This window comes from Bos mutus, chromosome 15 (assembly GCF_027580195.1).
Source record: "Bos mutus isolate GX-2022 chromosome 15, NWIPB_WYAK_1.1, whole genome shotgun sequence".
NCBI classification, from domain to species: Eukaryota; Metazoa; Chordata; class Mammalia; order Artiodactyla; family Bovidae; genus Bos; species Bos mutus.
The window spans coordinates 50,158,764-50,170,206 of record NC_091631.1 but is presented as its reverse complement, the minus strand read 5'-3'; the positions used below and the strand labels follow the sequence as shown (position 1 = coordinate 50,170,206).

Genomic DNA, 11,443 nt, shown 5'->3' with positions numbered 1-11,443 from the left:
CTACACGTGCTCCTTAGGCAGAAGCTGTTACTATGGAAATACATTATTTTTAAAAACAGAAGCAGCCCCAGGCTTGGGAAGTATCTCCAGAACAAACCCACACGAGCAAGGAGGTTAATAGGGTGTCTCTTAGTCCTGGCTCCAAAGGATGGGAGTAGATGACGGGGGTCAATATTCCATGTTCTCAACCTCTCTCGGGTGGGTATCAGCTGGACCTCTGCCAGGCACTTCTGTCTAGGAGGGATGCTCTGCATCTACACACCCAGAGCCTAGCTTCGGCCAGGAACCAAGAAGCTGCGGAACCTGGGTGTTTGGGGATAAGGGGTTGATGCTATCCACAGGGAGTTCCTCCTTTTTAACTCCACAGGCGTCCAAACTATGGAAAGCTAAGGAGCGTAGGGGAAAGCAGAGGCGGCATCTCTGTGAGTGCAGTTACTCTTGCTTACTCTTACCTTGAGCTCAGGGGAGCAGGAGTACCCCCGATTCCAGAATGGGGCGGGGTAGTTAAAGATCCCGCCTATTTCCCACCCAGGAACCTCCTCCCCGTTCCGCTCCTCCTCCCACGGTCTTACAGAGCTGGAGTTCCCGGCTCCCTAAGCCCCTCCCCCGCGGGTGCGGCTCCTTTAAGGCAGGGTGGGGGCGGGGGGGCCGGCCGTGTTGTCAGTGTCAGCTCTGCGCACGCAGCCCTCCGGGAGCCGGTGCCGGCCCGTGAGCCACAGCGTCTCCGCAGACGAGTCTCCGCCCGGGTCCGGCGGGGCCCCCGCCGTGGGAGGAGTCGGGCGCTGGCCGGCGACTAACCCGGGTCGCACTGGCGGATCAACCGAGGAGGGCCCCGGACTACGGAGAGAGGGACCCCGGCGTCGCGACTCCCCAGGAACCTCCTCTCCTCGATCTGTGGCACCCCCTAGTCCCGGGCACCCAGCCCCGGAGAGCCCCCAATCCCGCGCGCCCAGCCCCGGGGGAGCCCGCCCCCGCCCCGCGGCCCGCCCGGGCCATGCTCCCCCGGGGCAGCGGCTGAGCCTGAGCTGGAACCGGGACCGGAGCCCGCGCGGAGCATGGATCCGGGTTGGGGGCAGCGGGACGTGGGCTGGGCAGCCCTGCTGATCCTCTTCGCCGCCTCATTGCTCACGGTGTTGGGCTGGCTGCTGCAGTATGCCCGGGGCTTGTGGCTGGCGCGGGCCCGCGGGGGCCGGGGCCAGGGACCCGCCTTCGCTGCCGAGCCCGCCGTCTCCCTGCGGGAGCTGGGCGTGTGGCGCTCGCTGCTGAGGCTAAGGGCGACTCGGGCCGGCGCACCCGAGGAGCCAGGCGTCCGGGGCCTTCTGGCATCTCTCTTCGCCTTCAAGTCTTTCCGGGAGAACTGGCAGCGGGCTTGGGTGCGAGCGCTGAACGAGCAGGCCTGCAGGGATGGGGTGAGTTGGACAGGACCTAGATGGTCCCCCCACTCTGCCTTTTTTTTTTAAAGAGGAAGGACTGCTCAGGCCAGGAGGACCGTATGGGGGTGGGGATCAACTGAGGAACCCCGTGGCATCTCCTCCCCTCTGGGGTCAGAGAGAAGGGTGCAGGCGTGCCTGGGCGTTGTGGAAATCCAGCTATATCCCAATTTTCTATTCCTGTGGTCTAGGTACTCTCTGGCTCCAAACCGGTGCACAACTTGCTGTTCTCATAGCAACACTAATCCCTGTGCCCCAGGGCACTTCCGCCTAGCCTGGGTGCTGGTTGTGTGTGTGGGGGGGGGGGCAGTGGGGGGAGAGCAGGGCTGGCAGGAGTAGAAAAGAGACAGGTGCACCTGTGAAAGAATCTGCTTGGTCCTCTTGCCACCACACCCAGTCAGCACTTCATGCCCCAGATCCCTGGTGTGACCAGGCCTGAATCCCACCACCCCCCCCCATCCCTCAGTAATTTCACTGCTCCAGTCTAACACATCCTTCTTCATGCTCCCTGCCATGTCTGTGTGGAAGGAAAGGTGTTCAGGTGGAAAGGAGACTGACAATTCATGACCCTCCCAGCACATAAGCCTAGAGCAGTCCCTTGAGGGTCAGTCACAAACCAGCCCAGCCTACTTCCTCTCATTGCACCACCAGCAGCTGGCCTCCTAGGAAGTGGGGCAGGAAGCATGGTCATAAGACTGAGGTGGGAGTGGGAAGTGAGACCTCCTTGTCTTGGGATCCCCACTCATCTTGGCCTTCACAGCCTATGAACCGCCTCGCTCAGAGGGTTCTCCATTTCCAGCCACCACTAGTTGGAGGGCTTCACTCAACTAGCTGCCCAGATGCCTGGAAACAGTAGACACACAAGAAATTGCTCTTCCTCCTTCACCCAGCTGACCAGAAAGCCAGATGGCATCTGTCAGTCTGCACCATGAACTCAGTCTTCCACCCAGCTCTCCCTGTACCTTGTTCCTCTGTCAGGACTGACTCCCCAAGACGACTGACTCCCCAAGACAGCTGACTCAGCTGGACATTAGCCTCCCTTGGAGGGGGTGGGGAGATTGGGGTTCTAACCATCCATCTCCCTTGGCCTGACCTTCGGACAAGACTGCTACAGTAGCAGAGAAGTTGGCTTTCCCCGGTTTGCCAGGGAAATGAGCCCTGTGGATTTGTTTCTGTCTGTGCCCAGTCTGTGCCCCCTCCTCAGTTCTTCCCATTCTGCTCCCTGGATGGGGCTGCAGCAGTTTGCTTCAACTGCCGTGGAAGAATTAGGAAGCTCTTACAACACCTAAGCTAAGCAGCTTTCTGCTCCCTAATGCCACCTTGCTCTCTGCCTTGAGGAATTAGCCAGGTCCCTGGCCGCTGAGCCTTCTGAGCTTGCTTTTCTTCCCAGTTCCTCTGGTAAAGTTCCCCAAGGCCATGCTGAGCTAACCTTCATCTCCAAGAATATGGGTAGAGTCATACTCCTGTGCCTCCACATCCCATTTAGCTGGAAGAAGGCTTAGTTCTTATCTTGAATAAGTGGCTCTACCGCTTTCACCCTTGGCTCAGCCGTGTCTCTCCCTGCCCAGCTAAGATATATAGGTGGCACCAACACCTTTATTATTATTTTTTTCTATGCACATCTTTCTTCAAGGGTAGGGAAGAAGGTAGGGGGAGGAGGAAGGCTCCTGGCATTCAAGGAGGAATCTAGGGTCTTCAGCTCAAGGTGATCTGGTCTCTGAGGTGGTCTAGCTCCCCAGGTCTGCCTCACACCTGCAGACCCCTGAAAAGGTGGGATTCAAAAGAAACACTTCCTGTCCTAAAGCTCTGAGCCAAGGAGGGGCCAGAAGGCAGCCTGCAGCTGAGGCCTCTGCAGTGCCAGGGCCTAGCCAGCAACTGAGTAGGTCAGCCCTGCGGGGGCAGTTCCAGAGACCTGACCTTATGCCCACATTACTCCCCCAGAGCTCCATCCAAATCGCCTTTGAGGAGGTGCCCCAACTCCCACCCAAAGCCAGCATCAGTCATGTGACCTGCATAGACCAATCAGAGCGCACCATGGTAAGGGTCTGATGGGTTCTGCCTTCTTTAGGACTGGGGTGGGGGCTGATCCTGAGTTCCCTTTACTCTGAGGGTTCTAACCTGAAGTCTGTGAATGCCTTAGGAATCCCAGAATTGGCTTCAGGAGGTTGGAGAATCCCATTGAAGTTACAGGCAAAATGTAGTACTTGTGTGCATATCTGCATTTTTCTGGAGGAGTCTGAATTTTATCATTCTTTTATGGATTTATGACCACTCCAAGGGCTTCCCTGGTGGCTCAGTGGTAAAGAATATGCCTGTAATGCAGGAGACTCAGGTTTGATCCCTGGGTTGGGAAGATCCCCTTGGAGAAAGAAATGGCAACCCATTCTAGTATTCTTGCCTGGGAAATGCTATGGACAGAGGGGCCTGGCAGGTTACAGTCCTTGGGGTCACTAAAGAGTCGCAAAAGAGTTGGACCCCCCAAAAGGTGATTCCCGAGGGAAACTGGAGAGGGGTCTGCTGACCCACTCTCAGGCAGGACAGGGCAGGGCCGAGGTGAGCATCTTCCTCTATGCCTGACCCTCCTTGCCTCCGTGCCTTGGCTGTCTCAGGTGCTGCACTGCCAGCTCTCTGCTGAGGAGGTGATGTTCCCAGTCTCTGTGACCCAGCAGTCCCCCGCTGCCGTCTCCATGGAGACCTACCACGTCACTCTGACACTGCCACCAACACAGGTGGAGGGGGTGTGGGAAATGGAGTTGGGCAGGGGGTGGGAGGTTCAGCTGCCTCTGCCTTTTCTGTTTGGTTCCTCTCTAAGATGGAATTTGGGAAGAGAGGGTCCTAGGGGGTTGGAGGAGTCAGGCAAGTCAACCCAGTCCCTTTGTCCCTTGTACACAGTTGGAAGTCAACCTGGAGGAAATCCTTGGCGAAGGCCTGCTTGTATCCTGGGCCTTCACTGATCGCCCAAATCTCAGCCTGACGGTGCTTCCCAAGCTGCAGGCCAGGGAGGTAAGGGGGAAGGGCTGGAGAGAAGAGACAGAACAGGGAGAGGGAGGCAGAGCTGAGGGCCTCACCTCCTTGTTCCCCTCCCTGCAGAGAGGTGAGGAGCAAGTAGAGCTCTCTACTATTGAGGAGCTGATTGAGGATGCCATAGTCAGCACCCAGCCAGCTATGATGGTCAACCTCAGGGCTTGCTCTGCCCCTGGGGGCCTGGTGAGTAGGCACTCAAAGCAAATAGTTTGCGTGCATGTTGTCTTCAGGGTACTGTGTTGGGATTCTTACAGCTCTTTTTACCTCCTCCTGCTCTTAGGTTCCCAGTGAGAAGCCACCCATGGCACCCCAGGCCCAGCCATCCATCCCCAGACCTATCCGGTTATTCCTAAGGCAGCTTCGAGCATCTCATCTGGGAGGTGAGCTGGAAGGTGAGAGCCAGAAGCTTCTGGTGGGCTACCAAGGCTGTGGCTGCAGGCATTCCTGGCCCCTCTGCCCAGGGTATGACCTCTCTACTACTCAATGGCCTCTCAACTTGGATATGAGCATTTTTATGTTTCTGGTTCCTCACAGGCACTGGGGAAGTGTGCTGTGTAGCTGAGCTTGACAACCCCATGCAACAGAAGTGGACCAAGCCCACGAGGGCTGGGCCTGAGGTGGAGTGGAGCGAAGACTTGACATTGTAAGGAGTGACTCCCCAGCCCCCACCCCTGCTTCCACGGGTGGACTGAGATCAAGTCCTTCCAGCAGAGCCCTGACATGAATCAGCTGTTTTCAGCTCTTAATTTTTGCTGTGAGCCTCTATTGTATGCCAGGCCCTGGCGTAGTCCCAAGGGCTACAGACATGACCAAGATGCACCTACCTCAACCCTGAGTTGATCACCAGCTCAAAGCAGAGACAGATGTACGTCAAGGAGATGGTATAAGTGCTCCAGTCCAGGTTTATAAAAAGTGCCATGGGCGTGCTTAGGTTAGGGAGCTTAATTCCACAAAAATAAAGATAAGAGTAGGCTTCATGGAGGAAGTGGCATTTAAACCACACCTTTGAACAAAAGTAGGATTTCAACAGAGTGTGAGAGACCAAGGGTTCATGGCAGACGGAACAACTTGAGTAAAAGAAAAAGAGGGTGATTCAACATAGAGACTGGAAAGGCAGGAACCGGGAATATCTGAATGCCCAGCTGAGGAGCATGGTCCCTGCTCAGCCCCATCCCATTTTCTAAGGAAGAGTCTGTATTTGGAAGCATATTGGAGCACTTGTTCCATCTTATTTACATCCATCTCTCTCTGCCTCTGGGCTTCCCAGGTGGCTCAGTGGTAAAGAATCTGCCTGCCAATGCAGGAGATGCAGGTTTGATCCCTAGGTTTCGAAGCTCCCTGGAGGAGGGAATGGCAACTCACTGGTTTTCTTGCCTGGGAAATCCCATGGACAGAGGAGCCTGGAGGGCTTTACTCCATGGGGTCGCAAAGAGTCAAACACAACTGAGCATACATGCATGCACTCTGCCTCTGGCCTGAGATCAATTCAAGGGTGGATTCAGTTTGCTAATCTTCCCCCTCCCTGCCCCACCTCTCGTTGGCCACAGGGATCTGGGCCCCCAGAGCCGGGAGCTGACCCTCAAAGTGCTGAGGAGTAGCAGCTGTGGAGACAGTGAGTACGGGGCAGGAAGGAGCACCTCTGGGTGGGTGCTGAGTGGGGCTGCCTGGTCATGGACCCAACTCACAGTGCCACCCCTTTCCCCAGCTGAACTCTTGGGCCAGGCCACACTGTCTGTGGCCTCCCCTTCCAGACCACTGTCCCGAAGACAGGTGTGCCCACTCACCCCTGGGCCCGGGAAAGCCCTGGGGCAGGCAGCCACCATGGCAATAGAGGTGAGAAGCTGCCCCCGGTGGGGAGATGGGAAGACCCAGCGAAGGCCAGTCCTGAGGCCCTGCCTCTTTCCTCTTTCCCCCTTGGCAGCTTCAATATGAGGAGGGTTCCCCCCAGAACCTGGGCACTTCCACCCCCTCGACTCCACGCCCCAGCATCACACCTACCAAGAAGATTGAGCTGGACCGGACCATCATGCCAGATGGCACCATTGTCACCACAGTCACCACCGTCCAGTCCCGGCCCCGGGTAGATGGCAAATTAGGTAAAGAGGAGGAGCCTGGGAGTCCAGCTCTAGCCAGGGGCCCTGGACTGCAGATCCGTGGCAGGACAGGGAGGGGGCAAAGAAAGCCCTAATTCCAACTCCTCCTGTTTTCTGACCACATCTTCCATATCGCCTATGCCTCTCTCAAACTTTCCCTTGAAAGTGAACGTTAAGTTGCTCACTCGTGTCTGACTCTTTGCCACCCCATGGACTGTAGCCTACCAGGCTCCTCAGTCCATGGAATTTTCCAGGCAAGAATACTGGAGTGGGTTGCCATTTCCTTCTCCAGGGGATCTTCCTGACCCAAGGATAGAACCCGGGTCTCCCGCATTACAGGCAGATGCTTTACCATCTGAGCCACCAGGGAAGCCCTAAACTTTCCTGTACATCTGTCCATTTCCCTAACTAGCCCTCTCCCCTTTAAGTCTGGACCTACCAGCCCCCATGACAGTACTCATACTTCCACCTCCCCAAGTTCCCCTCTGTCTTTTCACATGTTAGTCTTCTTCCCTTTTCCCAGCCCCAGCTGCCTAATTGCCCCTCCCTCACCCCTCAACCTCTAGCACCCATGGGACCCTCCAACAAACCCAGTGACCTCAGTGGCAATTCTCCTACTCCAGGGCCTCTCCATGACATTTCTCCCAGCTCTACAGGTCCCATGGCGTTTCCCCTACTTCCACTGGACCCCTATGCCATCTCTGCACACTCTCAGTATTTTCATGCCCTTGGTGGGGCCCCTGCCTCTTTCCCACACTCCTATTGGTTCCTGTGGTATCTTTTTGTCCCCATGGCATCTTCTTAGTCACCCCTGTGATTAATCATGCCTTAGTCATGAGTCAGCCAAAGTCTGCCTCTCAATAAAGACAGTAGCGGGTGGGGGCCACTCTAAAGCACCTCCCAGCTCACTGACCCTCCCCCACCCACCAGACTCCCCCTCCCGCTCCCCGTCCAAGGTGGAGGTGACCGAGAAGACGACGACAGTGCTGAGTGAGAGTGGTGGCCCCAGCAGCACATCCCACAGCAGCAGCCGTGAGTAGGGAATTGGGAAGTGTGAGTGGTGGTTGACACCGGAGTCCCGGAGTCAAAAACCACTTTGGGTGAGGCACAGGAGTTCAAGTCCAAGAAGGAGCTAGGGAGGAGTCAGGTTGCCCGTCTTCTGTATCCATCATCCAGCAGGGGAGAGCCACCTTTCCAACGGCCTGGACCCTGTAGCAGAGACAGCCATTCGCCAGCTGACTGAACCCAGTGGGCGGGCAGCCAAGAAGACACCCACCAAGCGTAGCACACTTATCATCTCGGGTGTTTCCAAGGTAACAGGGCTCTGGGGAAAGGAGGTGGGCTCGGGAAAAAGCCCTCATGGGTCACTGTTGCCCATTAAAACTTGTCCTTCCTGCCAGGTGCCCATCGCTCAGGATGAGTTGGCACTCTCCCTGGGCTATGCGGCATCCTTGGACGCCTCAATACAGGATGATGCAGGGCCCAGTGGAGGTCCCTCCTCACCTCCCTCAGACCCCCCAGCCATGTCCCCAGGACCCGTAGATGCCCTCTCCAGTCCCATGAGTGTCCAGGAAGCAGATGAGACAACACGTTCGGACATTTCTGAGAGGCCCTCCGTGGATGATGTTGAGTCGGAAACAGGGTCTACTGGTGCCCTGGAAACCCGCAGTCTCAAAGATCACAAAGGTGGGGTGATATTGGCAGCCCCTCCTTTTTTAAAAAATGTACTTATTTATTGTGGGGTTATGCTGGGTCTTTGTTGCTGCGCGCATGCTTTCTCTAGTTTCAGAGAGTGGAAGCTACTCTTTGTTGCAGTGTGTGGCCTTCTCATTGCGCTGGCTTCTCTTATTGTGGAGCACAGGCTCTAGGCGTGCAGGCTTCAGTAGCTGCGGCTCCCAGGTGCTAGAGCTCCAGCTCAGTGGTTGTGGTCCACAGGCTTAGCTGCTCCAAGGCATGTGGAATCTTCCTTGACCAGGGATCAAACTCATGTCCCTTGCATTGGCAGGCGAACTCTTAACTATTGTGCTACCGTTGTCCCACCCCTACCCCTCTTTGATGCCCAGTTTCATCACCTGGGTCCCACTGGACACTTAGGGACATGGGAGCCTCGGGCCAGTCTCCTCGTTCCTCCTCCAAGGGATCATCAGAGTTCCCAGCCTGTTTCAGCCACGCCAGAGTAGAGACTGGGGACTTGCTGCCTTGGGTCTTGGCTTGGATCTAACAGGCGTGGGTAATAAGAAGAGACTCAAAAGTATTTCCCTTTTTTAAAAAACCTCTGTTTTTCTCTCTTCCCGGATCTAAGAGCATATTTTCCTTCCCTTATTCTTTTCTTCTCCCTTTCCTTTCATTCTGAACTCTCTCCGCTATAAGAAATCCTTCCCTAGGCCAACCCTAGGAGTGTCCCTGTAACAGTGACACAGTCGGTACATACCTGTGGTATTTCTAATTTATAAGGTTGTAGGACTTGCCCCAAATATCCTCCTCCCTCTGCCAGCGCGTCTTTAACTATTTTAACTATTTATGACTTATGTCTTTAACTATTTATGATTTAAGCCTGCATCACTTCTTGGGATATTAAGGGTCCTAAGTCCAAAGCCTGCTGTGTAAGCACCTTTCTCATTATATTGGTCTTGAATTTACCCCTTTAAAGTGTTCCAGACACACCGCTCTTTGCTCACATCCTGGAATCTACTCAACAATCAAGGTCAACCCACTTTGTCGCTTTGTGATTTTATAGGCTTTTAGGAACACCTCTGTTCAGCTTTTTTCTTTCTTTAGTAAAGAGGCCCAACTGTCAGTCTGTCCTCACAGAGTAGCCAGCCCTGGGACATTCCTCCTCAGGAGTGCACATAGAATCCCATGAGCGCCGCCATGTTTTTCGCAGGAAGGGCATGTCTTTTCTGTTCCATGCCTTGGACCCCTTCATGCTCTTCCATGCTCTGCTCCCCACCTCGCCCCTCAGCCTCCCCTCTCCCCCCAACAGTGAGCTTCCTGCGCAGCGGCACGAAGCTCATCTTCCGCCGGAGGCCACGTCAGAAGGAAGCTGGTCTGAGCCAATCACACGATGACCTCTCCAACACGGCGACCACACCCAGCGTCCGAAAGAAGGCTGGCAGCTTTTCTCGGCGTCTTATCAAGCGCTTTTCCTTCAAATCTAAACCCAAGGCCAATGGCAACCCCAGCCCTCAGCTCTGAGGGCCCTGTTCACCCTCTGAGCTAGGAGAGAGCCGGAGTCCTCTCAGCCCTTTCCCCACATTCCCTTCCATTCCCCTCCCTGGATTCCCAACAGCCTGGGCCAGGGAAGCCCCGCGAGTTCCAGGAAGGCCTGTCAACCCTGGGCTGTGGGGCCAGCTGGAAGGGTACTTGCAACGGGAAGCGTGTGAGAAGTGGACACCCGTTGCCAAGGACGTAGAAGAGGGAATGGGTGGCTGGGAGAAAGAGGAGGCTCTGTCCTGACACCTGTGGGCATTCCTCAGACCCGTTTGCCTGCTGTTGACACCCACCCCCTCAGAGGAGTCCCAGGGTGCTCAGCAACTCAGATGATCCTTTCTCCCTTATTTATTCTCTTTTCTATTTATATGTGTGGTCCCAGCCCCTCAGTGAACAGTGGATAGAGGGCATCTCTCCCAGGTGATCCTTCTCTCCTGTCCCAGGAGGGTTGGCAATTCCCTTTGGGATGGGGCTCCCACACTTCCCTCAGGTCCCCACCCCGACCAGCACCAGTGTCTGCCTCTGAGGACATTGGCAGCTCATAGAATGCCGGGCCGGTGCCCGGGATGGGGGGCAGGTACTCCCCACTCCCTGCCTCCCCTTCTGCTCCTCATCCCTCCCTCCCCCTTTATTACCGTTTTTTGTACTTGATGCCTTCTCTGTGAGCAGTGGCTCTGTTGGAAGGAGGGAGCCAGGAGCCTGCTGGGAAGCCTTCCCCAGAGAGATGGCTTTAGGAGTTTTATTTACAGACTGTGTGATGATGGAGCAAGAGCAGGGTTGCCCCTCTGTATAGTGGGAGATGATGATGTCCATTGCTGTGTGATGGCTTGGAATTTAATTTATTAAAGTCAAACTGGAGTTTATAAACTGAATAAATGGTCATCCTTTGAAAGGCAAATGGGTAGTGAGGCTGTGGTGTCGAGTGGGAGGATCAGAGACAGGGACCCATGTCGGGTAGGTGACACGTACATTGGGTCTGTGAAGTTCTTGCACAGAGGGAGGGACATGTGAGAGAGAATGGGAGCACAGTGTCTTTGAAAGGTCAAGTTGTAGTGGTAATTTTAGTCAGGAAGAAAAAAAGCTTCAGCTAGTACAGGCATCTTCATTCCCCTTCCTTGAACAGGCTGCTCCTCCTAGAATATAGGAGAGTCTGGAGTAGAGGCTCTGGATCTAGCCTGGATCTGAGTCCCAGTTCCACACATAATTATCTGCATGACCTTGGGCAAATTATGTCACCTCAGAGTGCCTCAGTTCTCTCATCTGTAGAGTGGGAACTATGATTAATAGTAGCTATCGTTTGGTGTGGGTGAGAAGTAAATGAGTAAAGTGCTTAGAACTCAGCTGGCATACAGTCAGCACTGAATAAGGGTGAGCTGTTGCCTCCGAAGAGACAGATTGGAAGGGGGAAGTCTCGTAAGGGTTTCATCACAATAAAAAGTCTTTCACTCCTAAATGAGGGCAAGTTTCAGGCGATTACGACACTAGTAAATTCAAGGATCCTGGTTCCTGTTCTCCCAGACCTTACTCAGGACTTGAAGCAAATAAGCTGCTGCAGGGTGTCAGACAGAGCACTGAACCAGGGACAGAAAACCTGGGTGTACCACAGACCCTGCAAGTGACCTTGAGAAGTCCACTTCTCCTTTCTGGACCTCAACTTCCTCATCTCTAAAATGAAGAGTGGCCGAG

General features: G+C 55.0%; 1 protein-coding gene across 3 annotated transcripts; it reads left to right on the top strand.

The window, feature by feature from the left end:
• Nucleotides 1-657: 657 nt before the first annotated feature.
• C2CD2L (C2CD2 like) lies at nt 658-10,645 on the top strand. Of its 3 annotated transcripts, none has more exons than XM_070384095.1 (14): nt 658-1,409; nt 3,372-3,467; nt 4,040-4,159; nt 4,323-4,433; nt 4,521-4,637; nt 4,735-4,834; nt 4,989-5,097; nt 6,002-6,066; nt 6,160-6,287; nt 6,376-6,550; nt 7,478-7,579; nt 7,724-7,860; nt 7,948-8,233; nt 9,531-10,645. In XM_070384095.1, the coding sequence occupies exons 1-14, from the start codon at nt 1,056-1,058 to the stop codon at nt 9,740-9,742; spliced, it is 2,112 nt and encodes a 703-aa protein (XP_070240196.1). In that variant the 5' UTR covers nt 658-1,055; the 3' UTR covers nt 9,743-10,645. The 3 variants fall into 3 exon arrangements, with proteins under 3 accessions (XP_070240196.1, XP_070240194.1, XP_005897185.2); XM_070384093.1 differs by having other exon boundaries at nt 659-1,409; nt 4,735-4,846; XM_005897123.3 differs by having other exon boundaries at nt 659-1,409; nt 4,735-4,846; nt 7,727-7,860; nt 9,531-10,644.
• The last annotated feature ends 798 nt before the right edge of the window (nt 10,646-11,443 follow it).